This window comes from Symphalangus syndactylus, chromosome 14, assembly GCF_028878055.3.
Source record: "Symphalangus syndactylus isolate Jambi chromosome 14, NHGRI_mSymSyn1-v2.1_pri, whole genome shotgun sequence".
NCBI lineage: Eukaryota > Metazoa > Chordata > Mammalia > Primates > Hylobatidae > Symphalangus > Symphalangus syndactylus.
In genome coordinates this window covers 40380077-40403459 of record NC_072436.2, presented here as the reverse complement: position 1 = coordinate 40403459, position 23383 = coordinate 40380077, and the positions used below count along the sequence as shown (strand labels likewise).

General features: G+C 43.3%; 1 protein-coding gene across 2 annotated transcripts; it reads left to right on the top strand.

The window, feature by feature from the left end:
* Positions 1-14043: 14043 nt before the first annotated feature.
* IL36RN (interleukin 36 receptor antagonist) lies at positions 14044-20145 on the top strand. 2 transcript variants are annotated; one of them, XM_055243389.1, is made up of 5 exons: positions 14044-14149; positions 14815-14870; positions 16253-16338; positions 17521-17648; positions 17850-20145. In XM_055243389.1, the coding sequence occupies exons 2-5, from the start codon at positions 14842-14844 to the stop codon at positions 18072-18074; spliced, it is 468 nt and encodes a 155-aa protein (XP_055099364.1). In that variant the 5' UTR covers positions 14044-14149; positions 14815-14841; the 3' UTR covers positions 18075-20145. The 2 variants fall into 2 exon arrangements, with proteins under 2 accessions (XP_055099364.1, XP_055099363.1); XM_055243388.1 differs by lacking the exon at positions 14044-14149 and adding an exon at positions 14604-14647.
* Positions 20146-23383: the final 3238 nt, after the last annotated feature.

Here is a 23383-nt window from a genome sequence, read left to right as displayed (position 1 = left end):
TTTTTTTATTTTTGTAAAGACAAGGTCTTGCTATGTTGCCCAGGCTCACTTTGTCTAATATTAATATAGCCACTTCAACTTGCTTTTTATTGGTGTTAACATGGTATATCATTTTCCATCATGTTCCTTTTAGCATAATTGTGTCTTTATCTTTAAAGTGCACTTCTTGTTGGTAGCATCTAGTAAAGTTTTGCTTTTTAATTCAATCTGACAATCTTTTAATTGGAGTGTTTAGGCTACTTATGTTTAATGTTGCTATTGCTGTGGTTAGGTTCAAGTCTATCATCTTGTTATTTGTTTTCCATATTTGTCATCTGTTCTTTGTTCCCCTTTTCCTTTTTTCCTGAGTCCTTTTGGATTACTTGAATATTTTCTGATTCAATTTTATCTCCTCTGTTAACTTACTAGTGATTACTAATTCTTTTGTTGTTTGAGTAGTTGATTTAGAGTTATAGTATCCATCTTTAATTTATCACAGTTTACTCCCATAGTAAAATAATATACTTTCATTTCTCCCCTCCTAAACCATATCCTATTTTTGTCATTCATTTTATTATACATATGTTATAATCCTAATGATACCTTGTTATTGTTTTTTAAATAATTATCTTTTAAAGGGATTTAAATATTAAGTTAAAAATCTCACATATGTATAAATATAGTTATCATTTCTGGAGCTTTTCTGTATTAAAATTGTTATTTCCATACAGTATTATTTTCTTTCTGTGTGTGTCTGAAAAGACATTTATTTCATCTTAATTTTGAAAGATATTTTTGCTGGTTATAACCGCAAAAGCGTAATTGACAATATTTTTTTCAGTAGTTCAAATATGTTGCTCTACTCTTTTCTTGCTTGTATTGTTTCTGACAAAAAATCTGCTGTCATCCTTATTTTTATGTATTTGTATGCATTGTGTCCTTTTTCCTCCAGCTGCTCTTAAAATTTTCTCAGTATCACTGGTTTTGAGCAATTTGATTATGATTTTGCTGCTATAGTTTTCTTCATATTTTATGTGCATGGGGTCATCGATATTCTTGAACCTGTGTTTATGGTTTTCATCAAATTTAGAAAATATTTGGCTAAGATTTGAAAAAAAATTTTTGTTCCCACCATCCTCTTTTCCTTTAAGAATTCCATATATTAGGCCACTTGAAGTTGTCCCATATATCAATGATTCTCTGTTCTTGTATGTGTCGTATGTCCTTTTATTTTTATTTTTCACTTCATAATTTATTTTGGATAGTTTCTATTTCTATGTCCTCAAATTCACTAATAATTTCTTCTGCATGCTAATTTCATGTAGTGTATATTTCATTCCAGACTTTGCAGTTTTTACATCTTGGAGTTTGACTTGAGTCTATTTTAAAATCTTTCAATGTCTCTACTTAAACTATTAAATATATAGAATTTAGATATAACATTTTAATGTGCATTTGTTCATTTTAACATCTGTGTCAGTTCTGGGTTGGCTTTGATTAATTTTTCTCTTCATACTGTGTCTGAATTTCCTGTTTCTTTGCCTGTCTTGTAAGCTTTGGATGTCAGACACTGTAATTTTACTGTGTTAGCTGCTAGGTATTTTTTTAATACGTAATAATGTATTCTTACTTTAGAAAGATTTCAAATTTACAGAAAAAGTGCAAAGATTGTGTATTAACATATTACATTAGTTTTGCATGTGTGCTACAATGGATACACCAATATTGACACATTATTATTACGTAAAGTTTATATTCTGGTTTCTTCAGTTTTGTTTTTTGTTTGTTTTTTTTTTTTTGAGACCAAAGTCTCGCTCTGTTGCCCAGGCCGGAGTGCAGTGGCGCGATCTCGGCTCACTGCTAGCTCCGCCTCCCGGGTTCACACCATTCTCCTGCCTCAGCCTCCCTAGTAGATGGGACTACAGGCGCCCGCCACCACGCCCGGCTAATTTTTTGTATTTTTAGTAGAGATGGGGTTTCATTGTGTTAGCCAGGATGGTCTCGATCTCCTGACCTCATGATCCACCCGCCTAGGCCTCCCAAAGTGCTGGGATTACAGGTGTGAGCCACCACGCCTGGCCTCTTCAGTTTTTATCTAATATCCTTTTTTTTGTTCCGCCATAAGACATTTAGTCATCATGTCTCCTTAGACTACCTCTTTGCTATAAACATCTCATAGGCTTTGTTCTTAATGACGGTTTTGAGGAGTACAGTAAACTGATGTGGATTTGTCTGATGTTTTTCTTATGATTAGACTAGGGTTATGGGTTTGGGGGAGGAAGATCACAGAGATAAAGTGCTATTTTTATTATATATCATATCTAAGGTACATACTGTCAACATAACTTATCAGTGTTGATGTTAATCTTGATTACCTGGCTGAGATAGTGTTTATTAGGTTTCTCCACTGTAAAGTTACTCTTTCACCCCCATTTCCATACTATATTCATTACAGAGAAGTTACTATGTGTAGCCCACACTTAAAGCCTGAAGGTTATGTTGCAATTTCTTGAGAGTTGGATTGCTAAATAAATAATTTGGAATTATTTTGCATGGGAGATTAGTCTGTCTTATTTATTTATTTAGTCAGCTGGTCCTCACTGTTATTTGTTTTATATTTTAAATTATAATCCAATGCTACTTTATTTATTTTGCTACTTAAGTTGTTCCAGCTTTGGCCATTGGAAGCACTTTTATTTAGCTCCTGTGTTCCTTTGACATACCAATCATTGTGGATTTTTTAAAGTATTTCCTTACTTTTTGTTACAAGAACATGCTTAGGCTGCTCTTGTGTATTTTCTGTGCCGGTCCCAAATTCAGCCATTTTGCCAAGGGTGCTGGGTACTTTTGTATTACAGGTTGAGTATCCCTAATCCAAAAATTCGAAATTAGAAATGCTCCAATTAGCATTTCTTTTGAGCATGACTTTTGAGTGTCATGTTGGTGCTGAAAAAGTTTTGGATTTTGAAAGATTTCAGATTTTGAATTTTGAGACTAGGGAGGCTCAACTTGTACTATGAATATTCTTGAGCTTAATTCCGGAGTGTAATTAAGGCTCTTGGAAAGAATTTGATCCATTTGGGACTTGATTTTAGGATTTGATAGGTTGAACCTGAGAAGCATTTAGTTTAGGTGTAGTTATTTCCCATTACTTAAGCAAGATCCTTCTGAATACTGTAACCAATGCCTTGGGAATGATAAGGTTTTCCAGGCCAGACAGTGAGAACAGGTATTGTGACCTTTGAAATGTTATTATCCCCAGCCTTGTGGATAATGACAATGATAACGCAAAGTGTAGGAAGAAAGAATTGGAAATATATTGTTGTAAGGTTCTTGTGGTAGACTTCAAGTGGTATAAAAAAATTAAAGGTAGACTTTAATTAAGAATATGTATCGGAAGCCTTGGGCTAACCAATATAAATATATAATGGTATAATTAATAAGTCAATAAAAGAGATAAAATGGAATAATAAAAAATGTTAACTCAGGAGAAGACAGAAGAAGAAAAATAAATATAAAACAGATGGAACACATAGAAAACAGCAAGATGGTAGCTATTAATCCAACCATATCAATACTCAAATTAAATGTAAGCGATAAAAACATGCCAGGTAGAAGACTGAGATCGTCAGATTGGATAAAAATGTAAGATCTAAATATCTAGTGTCTGTAAGAAACCCTCTTGAAATATAAAACTATAGATAGTTTAAAGGTAAGAAGGTGGAGAAAGATGTATCATGGAAATACTAATCACTTGAATCACTTGAGATCAAGAGTTCAGCCTGGCCAACATGGGGAAATCCTGTCTCTACTAAAATACAATTGTAATTGTATTAAATTGTAAAAATATAACAATTAGCCAGGCATGGTGGCATGTACCTGTAATCACAGCTACTCAGGTGGCTGAGGCAGGAGAATTGCTTGAACCCGGGAGGCGAAGATTGCAGTGAACTGAGATCTCGCCACTGCTCTCCAGCCTGAATGACAGAGTGAGACTCTGCCTCAAACAAAAAACAAAAAACATCCCCAAAATCATAGCTAAATTTGTGGGATACAACTAAATCATGCTTAGAAAAATAGCATAAATGTTTAGAAAAGAAGAAAGATGTCAAATTAATAATTTGAGATTCCACCTCAAGGTACTAGAAAAAGAGGAGTAAAACAAGCTCAAAGTAAAGAGTGGGAAAGAAATTTATAAGATCGGAGCAAACATCAATAGAATTGAATGCAGAATGCAGTAGAGAATATTAATAAAGCTAAAATCTGATTATTAAAAATCAAGAAAAATGAAAGGAGACTAATTACTAGTTTCATGAATAGAAGAGGGACATCACTACTGATTACACGTATTTTAGAAGGGTAATAAGAGGATACTACAAACAAATTTATGCCCATAAATTTGACAACTTAGATAAAATGGACCTACGTTTGGAAAGCCAAACTACTAAAACCCACAGAAGAAGTAAGTAACCTGAGTAATCCAATTTCTATGAAAGCAATTGAATTTATTTTTAAAATGTTTAATAATTTAAAATATGCTAGCTATTGCTCTTCTTGATGATGAAGAGGAAGCATCACACAATAACAATACTGATGATGGCAGTTGTGTTGGTGGGTGATGATGGTGATGGTGGAGCAAGTGGTGATGGTGCCCATGCAAAAGAATGAAATTAGACCCTTATATTATACCACACAAAAACATCAACTCAAAATGAATCAAAGACCTAAATGAAAGTTAAAGCCCTTAGAAGAAAACATAGGGGAAAGCTTTATGACATTGGATTTGGCAATGATTTCTTGTGTATAACACCAAAAAATAGGCAACAAAAGTAACAAAAGAAAAAATGGATACATTGGACTACATCAAAATTTAAAACTTCTGTACATCAAATGACACTATTAACAGTATGTTAAGGTAACTCAGGGAATGGGAGCAAATAGGTGAAAGTCATATAAGGGGTTGACATCTAGAATATATATAGAACTCCTGTAACTCAACAACAAAAAAGCAAATAGCCCAGTTAAAAAATGGTCAAATGACTTGAGTAGACATTTCCCCAGATAATATATACTAATAGCCAATAATCACATGAAAGGGTACTCAACATCCCTAATAATTAGGAAAGTGTAAATCAAAACCACAATGATATACTACTATTTCACACCCATTAAGATGGCTGCTATTAGAAAAAAATAGAAAATAACAAGTGTTGATGAGAATGTGGAGAAATTGGGTGGGGTGTGATGGCTTATGCCTGTAATCTCAGCACTTTGGGAGGCCGAGGTGGGCGGATCACCTGAGGTCAGGAGTTTGAGACCAGCTTGGTCAACATGGTGAAACCCTGTCTCTACTAAAAATACAGAAGTTAGCCAGGCATGGTGGCTCGCACCTGTAATCCCAGCCACTCAGGAGGCTGAGGCAGGAGAATCACTTACCTGAGAGGCAGAGGTTGAAGTGAGCTGAGATCACGCCACTGAACTCCAGCCTGGGCCACAAGAGTGAAATTCCGTCTAAAAAAAAAAAAAAAAACGAATGTGGAGAAACTGGAACCCTTGTGCACTGTTGGTGGGAATGTAAAATGGTGCAACCACTGTGGAAAACGGTATGGTTGTTCCTCAAAAACTTAAACATAGAATTATCCATATGATCTAAGAATTCCACCTCTGGTTATATTCACAAAGAATTGAAAGCAGAGACTTGAAAAGCTATTTGAACACCCATGTTCATAGCAGCATTATTCACAATACCCAAAAGGTGATGGCAACCCAAGTGTCCATTGACAGATGAACGAATAAAGGAAATGGGTACACACACGATACAGCATCAAAAGGAATGAAATTCTGATACATGCTACAACATGGGTGAACCTTGAAAGTAAACTAAGTTAAATGAAATAAACTAATAACAAAAAAACAAATACTGTATAATTCCACGTATATGAGGCGCCTAAAGCAGTCAAATTCATAGAGATGGAAAGTAAAATGGTGGTTGCCAGGGGCCGCTGGGGAGAGGGGAGTGAGGAGTTATTGTTTTGTAGGTACAAAATTTCTGTTTTTCAAAACGAGAAGAGTTCTGGAGATGGATGGTGGTGATGGTTGCACAACAATGTGAATGTCCTTAATGTCACTGAACTGTACACTTAAAAATGGTTCAAATGGTAATTTTTATATTATGTGTATCTTACCACATTTAATAATAATTTAAAAATATATCAAAAGAGGCAAATGTGCAGACATCTATCGAATAAATAAGTTATCAAAAACAGCAAAAAGGGACAGATAATAATTTAAAAAAAGATAGTTTCTGTTTTTGAGGAGCCCACGAACGAAAGTCACACATCACTGAGACAGCCAAGGAGAGCTGGGGCTTTCTCAGGGGTAGCCCTGGTGCAGCTCCCTTGCCTCGTCTAGTCCTGCTTTAGATGCTCGCTACTTGGGTGACGGGCTGCAAATCCTTGTGGAAAGAGACAGAAAAAGAGGAAGAGAGCTTGAATTGGAGGCCGTGCATCTCAGGGTGGCCTCCCGATCTAGCCTGGTGGAGAGCGCCCCCCTGCCGGGAGATCCTAGCCTGGCGCACTGAGAGTGACAGGCCCCGCCGGAGGGGCCAGTGCAGGATCCGGGAGAATGGAGCTAGGCCAGTGCGTCTTTCGACCTGTTGGCTTTTCCTTTACACACTGGGTTTATTTCCAATTTCCTGCTAGAGAGCAATGGTCAAACTACACAATCCGGGGGAGGTGAGTCCGCAGGCTCTGGAGGCCTCTGAGGCACAGACGAGGAAAGAGCCTGAATGTGAATCTGGGGTACGGAAGTTGCCGGTGGCTCTGGCCCTGTTCTTGGGACTCAGTCAGCAGAAACTGTGGGTGTGACACACACCGGAGCCTCATCTGCCCTGTGGACTGCCCACACGCTCTCTCAGATCCCGGCCTGTGCACCTGGCCCTTCCCCAGCCTCCCAGGCAGAGGGTGCCATGGGGCTGAGGGCAGGCAACAAAGCCACTGGCCTCTGGCTCAGCACCCAGTTACAGTGCTGTGGACCCTGGCCCACAGCCTCCCCCTGACTTCACTGGCATCCAGGGTTTCTCAAAAGCGCCATGAGACAAGTGGCACCCTTCCCTTCTGATGTGGCTGGGTTGGAGAGTGAGTCCTGGGTGCAGCTGGAGGTCCCCTTCTGCTCACGGCTCCCTGGAGGCTGTGTCTGTGCGTGCACACCATCACTCCTACTCCAGGAAGGACTTTCACGGATGTCCTCAGCTACCAAAAGTCACTCCAGGGAGTGATAAATTCCGTCCAACCCAAAGTGTGCCACACTCTGCCATGGGGCACCCCTTTGTCTCTGCACCAACTCTGTTGGTTTCTATTATCTTCTCTCCCTCTCTCCTTTTTTTTTTTTTTTTTTTGAGACAGAGTCTTGCTCTATTGCCCAGGATGAAGTGCAGTGGCATGATCTCAGCTCACTGCAACTTTCACCTCCTGGGGTTCAAGAGATTCTCGTGCCTCAGCCTCCCAAGTAGCTGGGATTACAGGTGTGCACCACTACGCCCAACTAGTTTTTGTATTTTTAGTAGAGACGGGGTTTCTTCATGTTTGTCAGGCTGGTCTTGAACTCCTGGCCTCAAGTGATCTGCCCACCTCTACCTCCCAAGGTACTGGAATTACAGGTGCCAGCCACTGCGCCTGGCTGGTTTCTATTATCTTCTTAAAAAGCCTGTTGGTCCTTTGTGCAGACTCCTTCATTCCCCCAGCCTCCAGCTCTGCCTTCTATTCTAAATGTGTGAATTTATAAGCATTACACAGCTTATTTTTTCATATTGGGGAATGGGTGTGAATTAGTATGAAATCAAGCTGCAAGAGTACCCATACCAGGTCCATCTCGTACTAGTTTTGTGACCTTAGGTGACTTAACCTCTCTAATTTTCATTTAGTCTTATCAGTTAAATGGGAATAAGCATAGCACTTACCTTAGAGGACTGATGTGGCAATGAGGCGACATAATAGCTATATTGCTTTTAACACTGTGCCTGACACAGTGAATGTGTAACAAATGTTAACCTTTCTTGTCAGCAAATTTAAAACCTCACAGCATATTCTGTACTCATTAGGCCAGGCTGTTGGAGCTGAGTCCATGCCTTTTTCTCTCTGGGTGGGGAAAGCCATGCTAGCTACATGAATTTTCGGTCGTGAACCAGCCTTAGATTTAAGTCGATGTAAATTTGGCCTTTGCTGTGTTCTTAATGTCTTCTTTACATACCTAGGAAAAGTGAAGGAGAGGTGAGAAAGACAGAGTGGGGAGGAACCAGTGTCTGTGGATTTGTGCTAGATGCCAACCCGGCTCTTCACATCCTCTGTCTCATCCAGGCAAGCAGCCACACTGAGCCCTCCAGCATGAGAACAGCCTCCACAGAGCAGGAGATTCTGGGTCTGAAATGAGGAGAGGGCTCCAGTCCCACCAGTGCCCCAGAGCATACCTCAGAATGCTCCTTTCTCCTGGTGGGATCCGTGGAGTCTGCCTGCTCTTCTAAGGATGCCTCAGCCTTTTAAGTAAGGCCTAGGGAGGGGCCCTGAAACTACCAGGACCTGAGGAGAAGCAGGATTCTCAGCATGATTTCACACCACCCTAAGACGCCAGGAATACTTGCTGCTCATTATCCCTCTATTGGAGTCTCATAGAACACATTGTGGGAAGTGCTATAGAATTCTAGGGACATAGTGGGCACCAAGTGAATATCAGTTATTTTAATTATTACTAAATTTATCTCCCTAACAGGAATTTACTATCTTACCATAATAAACTCTGCTTACATACTCATATAGGTGAATACACCTGCCCTAAGTCCTCATCTCCACAGCAAGAGCAGAGGCCACACCTACCTCCAGGGTTATTGCCATTCTCACAAAGGTGAGGATAAGTCACCGTGGGGAACATTGCTTCTCTGCAGGCTGTGACACTTTCTAGGGCATATAAAGCCCATGAAGAACTGAGATGTTTGCTGAGAAGAGAGCATACCCACTGAAGACAGTGGAAAATGAAAAAACAACAGGAATAGAAACTTCCCAATAGTGATGTCAAAGTGTATTAGTTACTAATTGCTGTGTAACAAAGTATAAGCAAACCTAGCAGCCTAAAACAAACAAAAAAATTATTTAACAAAGGCAGAGTCAGGAATAAGAAAACTGGCTTGGCTGGAGGGTTCGGCTCAGGGTGTCTGATTAGGTTGCATGAAAGATGTCAGCCAAGGTTTTAGTCATCTGAAGGCTTGACTGGGGCTGAAGGATCTGCTTCTAAGATTGCTCACTCAGACCGTTGGCAGGAAACCACAGTTTCTCACCACGTGGGCCTCTACACAGGGGTGCTTGAATATCCTTATTACATGGCAGCTGGCTTCATCCAGGTGAGTGTTCTAAGAGCAAGGAGGAAACTGCAATGCCTTTTATGACCTTGTCTCAGGAGTGACATGCTGCCATGTTCACCATGTAACATACTCATTAGAAAAAAGTCACTAAGTCCAGTCCGTACTCAAGAGAAGGGCAGTTAAACTGCCTCTCTGTATCGGTCTGTTCTCACACTGCTAATAAAGACATACCTGAGACTGGGTAATTTATAAAGGAAAGAGATTGAATTGACTCACAGTTCCACATGGCTGAGGTGGCATCACAATCATGATGGAAGATGAAGGAAGAGCAAAGTCACATCTTAATGGCAGGAGGGAAGAGAGCTTGTGTAGGGGAATGCCCCTTTATAAAACCATCAGATCTCATGAGACTTATTCACTATAATGAGAATAGCACAGGAAAGACCTGCCCTCATGATTCAATTACCTCCCACTGGGTCCCTTCCATGACATATGGGAATTATGGGAGCAACAACTCAAGATGAGCTTTGGGTGGGAACACAGCTAAACTATATCATTCCACCCCTGGCTCCTCGCAAATCACATGTCCTCACATTTCAAAACCAATCACGCCTTCCCAACAGTCCCCCAAAGTCTTAACTCATTTCAGCATTAATTCAAAAGTCCACAGTCCAAAGTCTCATCTGAGACAAGGCAAGTCTCTTCTGCCTATGGGCCGTAAAATCAAAAGCAAGTTAGTTACTTCTTAAATACAATGGGAGTACAGGCATTGGGTAAATACAGCTATTCCAAATGGGAGAAATTGGCCAAAACAAAGGGGCTACAGACCCCATGCAAGTTCAAAAATCCAGCGGAGCAGTCAAATCTTAATGCTTCAAAATTACCTCCTTTGAGTCTCTGTCTCACATCCAGGTCATGCTTATGCAAGAGGTGGGTTCCCATAGTCTTTGGCAGCTCCACTCCTGTGACTTTGCAGGGTACTACCCTCCTCCTGGCTGCTTTCATGGGCTGGCATTGTCTGTGGCTTTTCCAGGCACACAGTGTAAGCTGTCAGTGGATCTACCATTCTGGGATCTGGAGGACAGTGGCCCTCTTCTCACAGCTCCACTAGACAGTGCCCCAGTGGGGACATTGTGTGGGGGCTCCCACCCAACATTTCCCTTCTGCACTGCCCTAGCAGAGGTTCTCCATGAGGGCTATGCCCATGCAGCACACCTCTGCTTGGACATTTAGACATTTCCAAACATCCTATGAAATCTAGGGGGAGGCTCCCAAACCTCAGTTCTTCACTTCTGTGCACCCACAGGCTCAACACCACGTGGAAGCTGCCAAGGGTTGGGATTTACACGCTCTAAAGCCATGACCCAAGCTGTACCTTTGCCCTTTTTAGCCAAAGCTGGAGTGGCTAGGACGCAAGTCACCCCAAGTCCTGAGACTACACAAAGCCGCAAGGCCCTGGGTCTGGCCCATGAAACCATTTTTTCCTCCTGGACCTCCAGGTCTGTGATGTGAGGGGCTCTGTGAAGACCTCTGATACGCCCTGGAGACACTTTCCCCATTTTCTTGGTGAAAAACATTTGGCTCCTCTTTCCTTATGCAAATTTCTGCAGCCAGCTTGAATTTCTCTTCAGAAAATGGGTTTTTCTTTTCTATCTCATCTTCATGCTGCACATTTTCCAAACTTTTATGCTCTGCTTCCCTTTTAAACATCAGTTCCAATTCCAAACCATATATTTGTGAACACATAAAACTGAATGTTATCGGCACCCAAATCACCTCTTGAATCCTTTGCTGCTTAGAAATTTCTTCTGCCAGATGCCCTAAATCATCTCTTTCAAGTTCAAAATTCCACAGGTCTCTAGGTCAGGGGCAAAATGCTGCCAGTCTCTTTGCTAAAGCATAACAAGGGTCACCTTTGCTTCAGTTCCCAACAAGTTCCTCATCTCCATCTGAGAACACCTCAGCCTGGACCTTATTGTCCATATCACTATCAGCATTTTGGTCAAAGCCATTCAGTGAGTCTCTAGGAAATTCCAGACTTTCCCACATCCTCCTATCTTCTTCTGAGCCCTCCAGACTATTCCAGCCTCTGCCTTTTACCCAGTTCCAAATTGCTGGGTAACAGGCAAAGTGTTAAAGTGCCGAAGTGCCAGTAGTGATGTCAAGGTGTATTAGTTACCAATTGTTGTGTAACAAAGTATCAGCAAAGTTAGCAGCTTAAAACAGGAAAAAATTATTTAACAAAGGCTGAGAGTCAGGAACGAGAAAACTGGCTTGGCTGGAGGGTTTGGCTCAGGGTGTCTCATTAGGTTACAGGAAAGATGTCAGCCAGGGTTGCAGTCATCTGAAGGCTTGACTGGGGCTAGAAGATCTGCTTCTAAGATTGTGCATTCACAGACTGTTGGCAGGAAAAAATAGTTTCTCACCACGTGGGCCTCTCCATAGGGCTGCTTGAGTGTCCTTATCACGTAGTGGCTGGCTTTGTCCAGGTGAGTGATCTAAGAGCTAGGAAGAAATTGTAATGCCTTTTGTGATGCTGCCATGTTCATCATGTAACATAGCGCCCCACTCCCAGTGTCAATTTACTATATCAGTCTGTTCTCATGCTGCTAATAACAACATAACCAAGACTGTGTAACTTATAAAGGAAAGAGATTGAATTGACTTAGAGTTCTACATGGCTGGGGAGGCCTCACAATCATGGTGGAAGATGATGAAGGAAGAGCAAAGGCATGTCTTACATGGTGGCAGGCAAGAGAGCTTGTGCGGGGAAATTCCCCTGTATAAAACCATCAGATCTTGTGAGACTTATTCACTATCATGAGACAAGAAAGACCTGCCCCCATGATTCAATTACCTCCCACTGGGTTCCTTCCATGACACGTGGGAATTATAGGAGCTATAATTCAAGATAAAATTTGTGTGGCAACAGAGCCAAATCATATCACCTTCTTAAAGATCAAGTTTCCAAGAATTTATGGACATATTTTAAAACAGCCACACATGGTTTGTGAATTGGCAGCATTGTCTTTAGGTAGTGCCAAAGTTTATTTTTCAGAAGTTCAAAACTTGACTTTCATACAAACATATAGTGAGCATGTGTCAAAGATTTACTATTTTTCATAAGTGAGGGAATCAGCAAGATTATAAAGCTGATTATCAAAAGATAATTCAGGGAATGGAGGCTTATACCATCAGTCAAGAAATAAAGGCTGAAATAGGTTGGCTAAGTTACATTTTTAAAGACAGCTTTATGACTGGTGAGGCAATAAGACTGCACCCTTTGGAGTTATCTTTTCTATCAGACAGGAATAATGTGTAATTTATCAATGTTCTCTTAGTTCACGGCTAATTTCACAGAGTCTGAGACCTAATTAGTGAGTCAAGCAAAAGGATAGGTCCAGAGAGAACTTATTGTTGGTGAGGCCTGTTTGATAATGTTTTCATATGGTATTGACAGTATACACAGTCATCGTTTCATTTTATTTGTTATTTATTTATTTATTGAGGCAGAGTCTTGCTCTGTCTGTCATCCAGGCTGGAGTACAGTGGCTCAATCTTGGCTCACTGCAACCTCCGCCTCCCAAGTTCAAGCAATTCTCACACCTCAGCCTCCTGAATAGCTTGGATTACAAATGTGCGCCACCACCCCGGCTAATTTTTGTATTAGATGGGGTTTTGCCATGTTGGCCAGGCTTGTCTCATTTCATCTTATTTCAACTGTCATTTCTATTTGGTCAATTTGTAATTTAATAATTTTGTACAAGGCAGTTTCTACATCAATTTTATCTTTCTGAAAAGTGTCTATCATATTAGTGGCATTATGAAAATCATAGATTATTTTCTGTCTTTTGAACAACTTGATATTTTATTTATTCTTGAACACTTGTAGGACCTCTTGGCTCATATGTCTGAATACCATTTCTTTAAAATGTATGCTTTAACATGTATACATACATAACAAACCTGCATGTTGTGCACATGTATCCTAAAACTTAAAGTATAATAATAATAATAATAAAAGAAAAAAAATTTAAAAAAATTAAAAAATATGCTTTAACAATAAATTATTAATAAACAGTTATCTGTGTTATTCAAGATATAACTAAATTGGTTTTTGTGCACTGACCCTTACCTTTATTTCAGATCCATCACAGAGAGTGCATGGAGAGAGTGCATTTAAACTACATTAACTGTTTCACAATTACATATTATCTTATCAATTAGGTATTCAAGAAAGATCACTTACAGAATTATAGATGGCATGAGCTAGATTTTACTTTCTAAGGAAATAATCAGATACATGAGCAAAGACGTTAATACAAAGATGTTGATCACAACATGGTTTTCAATAGCAAAAAAGAGAGAAAAATACATAAAAGACAACAGTGGATAGGTTTCAATAAATAATGTTACAGTGATACAATTAAATACTATACAGCTATTCAAGCATGTCATTATTCATATTTCATATGGAAAGATACTTTGCTATTTTGCTACATGAAAAAATGATGTTGGAAAAAGTATAGGTTTTGTGAATCTGTTGTATGAAAGCTGTCTATAGTTACATGTGTATGTGTGTGGAGGAAAAAGTGTTGTCATTGGTTTTCTGATGATGCACTCAGAAAAGACAAGTATTCACATTTTTCCTTGTGGCTGATCCAGATTTTCAGGTTTTTCTACAATGAACATGTAGGCTGAACATTCCCTAAGCAGGAGAGTCCCACCTCCAACATCTCCCGTAAGCCTGGCAATGGCAGGCAGGAAAGACAGAGGAAGGAAGGAGGGAGAACGGAAGGCGTGTAGGAAGGAGTGAAAAAGGTAAGGAAGAAAGGGAATAGGGGAGGAAGGGAGGAAACAGGGAGGGAAAGAAGGAAAGGAAGGAAAGAGGAAGGGAAGAAAGGAAGGGAAAAGGGAGGGAGTGAGTGAATGAAAGATGGAGAGAAGGAAGAAAGGGAGGGAGGCAAGGAGGAAAGAAAGTTGTGCTTCCCTTGAGCTGCCATGGGCACTGACTCTTAGGGTCTGAAAGCCCCTGAGATGCAACAGCCGAGTGCTCACAAAGAGCTGGAAAGCTTCAAGGAAGTTCTTCAATATTGCTGGAAGGAAACTATCTCCAGAAGCTTCCCTCCCCACGACAGATAATGAGCAGCAAGTGTTTCTGGCGACTTAGGGTGATGTGAAATCATGCTGGGAATCCTGCTCCTCCTCAGGTCCTGGCAGTTTCAAGGCCCCTCCCTAGGCGTTACTTAAAAGGCTGAGGCATCCTTAGAGGAACAGGCAGACTCCACAGCTCCCGCCAGGAGAAAGGAACATTCTGAGGTATGTTCTAGGGCACTGGACCGGAGCTCTCCACTGAACCCCAGACCCAGAATCTGCTCTGTGGAGGCTGGTCACATGCTGGGGGTCTGGGTGCGGCTGCTTGCTCCCCAGACCCCAGCCAACTCAGCCTCTCTCTCCATGATTTTCTGTTGTTTATTCCAAAATAGGAGAGTCTACACCCTGTAGAGCTCAAGATGGTCCTGAGTGGGGCGCTGTGCTTCCGGTGAGTGTATGAGGCCCTGGTCTGGTGGTTCCCTCCGGGGGAAGTGAGTTCTGGATAGACCCGTTGTCCAGCTCTGAGCAGGAGGGAGGAAGGGAGAGGCTGCCATTGCAGCTGGGAAATTGTGACCAGCACCTCACTGCTCTTAGAGTTTTCCCAGCCTTTTTCAAATAGGGGCAGGACTGGGGCAGGCCATCTCACAAGGGTTCCCTGATGCTGAGGGGGACAAGCGAACCACCCAGTCTAGAGCTGCAGCCAAGTCTATCCAAGGTGGGTACGGGAGCCAGGATCCCAGCTCAGAACTCCGCCATTGCCCCCCAGCACAGTGAATGGATGTAAGCTCACCCACTCTGTGCCCCTACCTCCCTGCTACTCTTTGGGGATAATAATAAAACAAAAACCATGACCATCAGTCAGTCTGTCCACCCACTGGCATGTACCAAGCCAGACACTCTGCCGTGCTCTGGGCTTTGCAATAGAGGATGAGAGTGGTCTCCTTTCAGTCTAATAAAGCACTTCCCACAATGTGTTCTATGGGACTCAATTAGAGGAGTCCCATAGAGGCATCGAGGAGTTGCTTTACACAGTGGAGCTCTCGGATCAAGTAAATGCAGGGAATTCTGCTCTCTACATCCTCTCATTAGAGAACCACAGCCCAGCTCAGCATATGAGTGACTCTGAGGCTTTCTGAAGTAAGGCAACTTGTTGAATCGTATTTAGCCACGCATCGACCCAATTTTTATACTGCATCCTTTTCCCCCATATAACTTTTGGAGAAACCCACTTTAGGATACATCTTCCACCTCATAGGATGCCAGGAAATCAACTGAGTTCAAAGATGAGAAACAACTTTGAAAAGTAAAATAAAAGAAATTTAAATTTAAAGAAACTCCTCACTTAGTAAGGAATATATGACCAAATAGAAATACATGTATCTTGAAGAATTGAAGAATCAGGCTTTAATCTGGAAGAGGCCTGGATGTTATCCAACCCATCATCTTAGTGTAGCAATAGGGAGGCTCAGGCCCAGAGTGGGCGAGAGAGTCGTCTGCTGCGACTCAGTAGCATTGGGGGCAGAGCTGGGGCAAGAACCTAGGGCTCTGACTCACCATGCAGCTTCTCTTCCAACAGGAGATGGGTTGGGGTAGAAAAGGTTGAATAGATTGAAGGAGCAAACCACAGACTCCAGTGGGAGGCTGTGGGGTCATCCTCCTGGTAGGGCATGAGCCCAGCAGGGCTGGGAGAGAAGGCTGTGCTGTTACTTCTGGCACAGTAGGAAGAAAGAGCGACAAAATGCCTGAGATCAGGGGGTTCTCTGGACCCAGGGCGTGTTGGAGTGTCCACCCTCCCCCTAATGTAGTCCTCACCCCTTCTTGATGTTTCAGAATGAAGGACTCGGCATTGAAGGTGCTTTATCTGCATAATAACCAGCTTCTAGCTGGAGGGCTGCATGCAGGGAAGGTCATTAAAGGTTGGTGACGAAACATGACCCACTTTCCTTGGTCTCTATACACTTGAGGGGAGGGGGCCTGAAGAGGGCTTAGAATAGTCATACAGATTAGCATAGGACTACAGAGCCCAGGCATTAGGGCAGCACAAACCAGGCTCTAAGCAAAGGCAAATAAAATACCACACCTCTTAGCAAAATGAAGACAGGCTCTGGGGCCACCTGAAGCTTCTATGCAGAAGTGGGAATGTTTTCCAAGAGGTGTGTCTTGTCATTCCCTTACATGTAGATTTTGGTCAAACATTGCATTCCGTGGGAGCCAGTACCAAGGAGAGAACTAACCTAGATTCTCTATACCTTTTTTCCCATATGGGAGTGGGTTTCTGCCTCTTCACCCTGGGTCCCCTCTGCTCTCTGAAGATCCTCAGTCACTTAGAGTGGAGGGACCCAGAGAACAGGTGGCATTGTTGGACCTCCTGCTTGCTCACTCTGCCCCAGGCACTGCAACAGGTCCGTCTCTAAAATAGTTCACACCTGCCCACCTGGGGCACCCTTGCTGAGCACAGATGCCAGGTAGATCCTTCAGCTAGGCCATATGTGTATGTGTGTGCTTACTGGTGTATGTAAGTGTGCATGCAGGCATGTATGTGTGAGCATATGTGTGCATGCATGTATCTGTGTGTAACCATGTATGTGTGAGTGCAGGTATGTATGTATGAGCATGTGTGTTTATATGTATTATGTGTGCAGGCATGCATCTGTGCATGTATGTGTCTGATGTATGTGGGTGGTGAGGGGATGTACAGAGAGGAATGAGACCCTCTTTTGCTCTCAGCAACCTCATAGGTTGTAGAAAGTTGTCCAAACAACTCCAAAGGGGGTCTTATCAAGGCAGGGTTCAGAAAAAGACCTGAGACCCAAGGGGCATTAAAGGAGGGGGTTGAATCTATTTTGGGGTGTAGAGGCTTGAAGATTTGACCCTGAACTAGAGGGTGGGGTGGAGGTGGTATAGTGTGCTTCCATGCCTTGATGTCCACTCTGGGCCAGTGGACAGGAGAGGCTATGTCATGACAGCTGCTGAGAAGCCTCCCTTCTGCCCAGCCTGGGGGCAGGCCGTCTCACAGCAGTCCAGTGCCCTAGATCCCAGGACAGGGGGAGAAGGAGGGAAAGGCATCCAGGGCCCTGCATCTGGCCTCCTTCCCACAGGTGAAGAGATCAGCGTGGTCCCCAATCGGTGGCTGGATGCCAGCCTGTCCCCCGTCATCCTGGGCGTCCAGGGTGGAAGCCAGTGCCTGTCATGTGGGGCGGGGCAGAAGCCGACTCTAACACTAGAGGTGAGACTTGGGGCATCCTCACTGGGGACTGAACCACAGATGCTGAGCCCACTGAAGCTGGGCGGCCCACAGCCCTGGTGCTGTGGGACACCCTAGCAGGATACTGTCGATGGCAGTTTTGCCTCCTCCCTAAGGACCCTGCCCGGCCCTCCCTCTGCCCCTGCTTCTGCCCTCACCTGCCCTGCCCTCCTCTGCCAGCAGCCAGTGAACATCATGGAGCTCTATCTTGGTGCCAAGGAATCCAAGAGCTTCACCTTCTACCGGCGGGATATGGGGCTCACCTCCAGCTTCGAGTCGGCTGCCTACCCGGGTTGGTTCCTGTGCACGGTGCCTGAAGCCGATCAGCCTGTCAGACTCACCCAGCTTCCCGAGAATGCCAGCTGGAATGCCCCCATCACAGACTTCTACTTCCAGCAGTGTGACTAGGGCAACGTGCCCCCCAGAACTCCCTGGGCAGAGCCAGCTCGGGTGAGGGGTGAGTGGAGGAGACCCATGGCGAACAATCACTCTCTCTGCTCTCAGGACCCCCATGTCTGACTTACTGGGCACCTGGCCACTTTCTCTTCTGGTTCCCAGTTTGGGTAAATTCTGAGATTTGGAGCTCAGTCCACGGTCCTCCCCCACTGGATGGTGCTACTGCTGTGGAACCTTGTAAAAACCATGTGGGGTAAACTGGGAATAACATGAAAAGATTTCTATGGGGGTGGGGAGGGGGACTGGTGGGAATCATTCCTGCTTAATTGTAACTGATCAGTGTTACCCTGAGCCCCGCAGGCCAACCTGTCCCCACTTGAGCCTTATAGGGTCAGTAGCTTTCCACATGAAGTCCTGTCACTCACCATTGTGCAGGAGAGGGAGGTGGTCATAGAGTTAGGGATCCATGGCCCTTGGCCCAGCCCCACCCCCTTCCCTTTAATCCTGCCACTGTCATATGCTACCTTTTCTATCTCTACCCTCATCCTCTTGCTGTGGGCATGAGGAGGTGGTGATGTCAGAGGAAATGGCTCGAGCTCAGAAGATAAAAGATAAGTAAGGCATGCCGATCCTGTTTTAAAAACCCAAGATACAATCAAAATCCCAGATGCTGGTCTCTATTCCCATGAAAAAGTGCTCATGACATATTGAGAAGAGCAACTTACAAAGTGGCATATATTGCAATTTATTTTAATTAAAAAATGCCTATTTATATATTTCTTCATAGAAAAAAGTCTGGAAGAGTTTACTTCAATTGTAGCAATGTCAGGGTGGTGGCAGTATAGGTGATTTTTCTTTTAATTCTTTTAATTTATCTGTATTTCCTAATTTTTCTACAATGAAGATCAATTGTTTGTATAATAATAAGAAAAGAAATTAATCTTGAGGTAAGTAGAGTAGATATCATCTCTGATTGTCCTCAGCCTCCACTTCCCCAGAGTTAAATTCAAATTGAGTTGAGCTCTGCTGCTCTGGTTGGTTGTAGTAGAGATCAGGAAACAGATCTCAGCAAAGCCATTGAGGAGGAGGCTGTGATGAGTTCATGTGGCTGGAATCTCTGGGTAAGGAACTTAAAGAACAAAAATCATCTGGTAATTCTTTCCTAGAAGGATCACAGCCCCTGGGATTCCAAGGCATGGGATCCAGTCTCTAAGAAGGCTGCTGTCCTGGTTGACTTGTGTCCCCCTCAAATTCACATCCTTCTTGGAATCTCAGTCTGTGAGTTTATTTGGAGATAAGGTCTCTGCAGATGCAGTTAGTTAAGATGAGGTCATGCGGGATGAAGGTAGACATAAATTCAATATGACTGGTGTCCTTGTATGAAAAGGAGAGGACACAGAGACACAGGAGATGCGGGGAAGAAGACTATGTAAAGATGAAGGCAGAGATCGGAGTTTTGTGGCCACAAGCCAAGAAACACCAAGGATTGTGGCAACCATCAGAAGCTTGGAAGAGGCAAAGAAGAATTCTTCCCTAGAGCCTTTAGAGGGATCGCGGCTCTGCTGAAACCTTAATCTCAGACTTCTAGCCTCCTGAACAAAGAAAGAATAAATTTCGGCTGTTTTAAGCCACCAAGGATAATTGGTTATGGCAGCTCTAGGAAACTAATACAGCTGCTAAAATGATCCCTGTCTCCTCGTGTTCACAGTCTGTGTGTGTCCCCTCCCACAAAGTACCAGAGTTGTCTTTGTGACCAATAGAATATGGCAGAAATGATGGCATGCCACTTCCAAGATTAGGTTATAAAACACACTGCAGCTTCTACTTGAGCCCTCTCTCTCTGCCACCCACCGCCCCCAATCTATCTTGGCTCACTCGCTCTGGGGGAAGCTAGCTGCCATGCTATGAGCAGGCCTATAAAGAGACTTATGTGGTAAAAAATGAAGTCTCCTGCCCACAGCCACATGAGTGAACCTAGAAGCAGAGACTCTGTGAGATAATCAATGTTTGTTGTTTTAAGTTGCTCAGTTTTGGTCTAACTTGTTATGCAGCAATAGATAACTAATATGCAGAGAAAGAGAAACAAATGCATTTGTTATATTATTGCAATTTTCTCCAACATTTTTTATTTTCTTTCTCACAATGAACAACTATCCTTCATTTACCCAAATATTCTATTTAAAAGCTAATAATACAACATTTGTTGAGTCATCTGGTTCTGCAAGGTTGAGATCCTCTGGTCCTATGTGCCAGGAATGAACTCCAGTGTCCCCACCCAAACCCTGGGGAATGGGAGCAGAAGCCAGAGGAGGAGCCCATATCTGAGCCCCAGGTATTCCACCTGCACCTCGCCTGTTGGACCAGCTTGGTGGTTGAGAGTCCACTGAGGCACTGGCAAGGAGGTGGCCAGGACAGACAGGGCTGCCTCTATGGACTTCGCAGCTCCAGCCCAGATTTAGCTGAAGTCCTCAGGCAACAGGCAGCACAGCTCCTACCCCAGGCCTCTCAGGGCTGCCAAGAACATGAGCTCCGGATGCTAGGCTGTGTTTCAGACCCTGTTCACACTGTCTTTGTCCATGGGCCCAGACACAGTCTTGTGTTGCTCCCTCTGCTTTTGGGTCCTCCATCCATCCTCTCTGCCTAGATAAATCTCTCATCTTTTAATACCCTGCTAAGATGTTACCTCCTCCAAGAAGCTTTTACTGAGTTGAGACACCCCCAGCTATCTGATCTGGCAATGTTCTGTACGCACCTCTCTGCACTGTAGTACCTTAACTTGGAGTCTGTGGCCCCTGGGATGACCTTAAGGTTAGGGACATATAAGTTTGTCTCTCAGCACCTTGCATAATGCTTGGCACATAATGGAAACCCAATGAGTATATAATGTAGAAACTATTTCTCCACCCTGGAATATTTTCTCCCTCTCCTCCACCCATCTAAACAGGCCCACCCTTAAGGGAGCAGCTTAAATTCTACCTCATTCTTGAAGGTTTCTCCAGCCTGAATTTGTTGCTTCCTCATGTGTAGGATGACAGAACTCAGAAGAGCTTTAGCCACGATGAGCCGACACAAGTCAGTAGTAAAAGAAGGAATATAAAATGCCTCCTTCAGGAATGTACAGTCTGGACATCATGACTATACAAGTGAAAAAGAGTTAGTGGCTTTAGATTTCTGCAATTTTGGTATAAATCACTGGCCTGGACCTGTATTTACAGAGATGCAATACTCACATCATGTGGGGTTTGTACAAATTGCAGACACTGAGGAGCAGAGAATGTTCCAAGGGCAGGCTGTAGGGAAGAGGCTATGATGTGGGAGGTATTATCCTGAAAAAAGCAATGCACAGGGAGCCCTCTTCAAGCACTTAAAGGCTTGCCAAGTAGAAGAATATGCTTGTTCTGTGTAATTCCAGAACACACAAGCAGAACCAATGGGTGCAAATTATGTGGAGGCTGTTTTTCCTATATGACCCCCATATTTTAACCACAAGGACCACAAACATTGACAGTGTTTCTTCAAGAAGTTGTGTGGTCCCTGACCCTGGAGATATTAAGGCAGAGCCTAATTAACCAATTTCTCAGGGATGCCATAGCACAGATTTCTCCAATTGGAGGGAGACTATGATTCCATGTCTATGAGATGGAGTTTCACTCTGTCGCCCAGGCTGGAGTACAGTGGTGCCATCTTGGACCACTGCAACCTCTGCCTCCCAGGTTCAAGTGATTCTCCTGCCTCAGCCTCCCAAGTAGCTGGGCCTACAGGTGCATGCCACCATGCCTGGCTGATTTTTGTATTTTTAATAGACACGAGGTTCCACCATGTTGGCCAGGCTGGTCTTGAACTCCTGACCTCAAGTGATTTACCTGCCTTAGCCTCCCAAAGTGTTGGGATACAGGCATGAGCCACCATGCCCGGCCTAAAGTCCTTTCAATTCTAAGAATTTTTTTGCCCAAGGAGCTTCTCTGCCACTATTGTTTCCAACATGTCCTTGGCCCACAGCTTAGAGAGTCTGGTCTTCTTAATTATCTTTTCAAGTGTTTATGACTTAGTTCCTCAGCTAGACTGTAAAACTACTTAACAACAAGGACTGTGTATTGAATGTCTTTGTCACACAGCAATGTAAATGCTGGGTAAACACTCATTAGTTGCCTGACATAGTAACTCATGCTTTAAGCCTTCCCATAGAAGGGTGAGAGATTGGGAGAGTGGAAGAAGAATGATCACTGGCCTTAGAAAGCAGAAATCTGGTCCCATTTCTGCCTATCTTTTCTCATTTCTCATCCTGCAGGCATCTGAGTCTTAGACCCACCTATCCCACTTCCTCAACAAGCCCTTGGTGGAACTTTGCAAATGACCAAAGAGGGAGAATTATAATAAGATTGTTAGTTTCCAGAGAACGTTACACCTAAGCTTCTCCACCCTTGTAATGGATGGGTGGATGGATGGATGGATGGATGGATGGATGGATGGATGAATGGAAGGGTGGACAGAAGGGTGGATGGATGGGCAAATGAGTGGATGGATGGATGGATGGATGGACGGATGGATGGATGGATGGATGGAAGAATGGACAAACGGGTAGATAGATGGACAGACGGGTGGCTGGGTGGGTGGATGGATGGATGGACTGAGTCAAGTAATGTCAATTAGAGACCTGAGTGTTCTTTCCTCTGTGCTATACTCACACTATCATATTTCCTAGCAGTCCATGGCACATGATGTCTGCTCAGTCTCAGGGTTAATCTGAGGTCAATATCTTTGCAGTTGGGTTTCCCTAGATGTTCTGTCCCATCAAGCTGGTACCAACCAATTAAACCCACTGAAAAGCAGAGACTCCCTTCTCATCTTTCCAAACAGAGCCACACTCACAGTGCTATCAGCCCCTTCTCTTACTGTGGCTGTCTGGCCACAGCCTGGATTCAGGCATCAGAATTTGTTCTGTCCTTGGGCTTGCCAGACATACTCTCTCTTGCATTCACCACCTCTTCAAGCCTAGGATGGAGCCCCACAGTGCACCAAAGATGTCTGACCCCAGCACTGTTTATCTGGCTGCAAACCCACTAATAACATAGTCACTGACAGTGGGTACAGAACAGGGGCCCCATACCTTGTTTCTGCCAAGGCTTTATGGACGACTCTCTCCCCCTTCAACAAATGCTCATTAATGTTCCCACCGTCTTATTATTCATGCTGTACCAAAGACATTGTGAAATGCCCAGGCTCTTCTTCCTTCATGCCCTGCAGCCAATTATAGAGATTGGTGCAGGCCTGACCCACCCTTACCAGACGGTATAAACACAGTGCAATGCCCTGGAGAAATC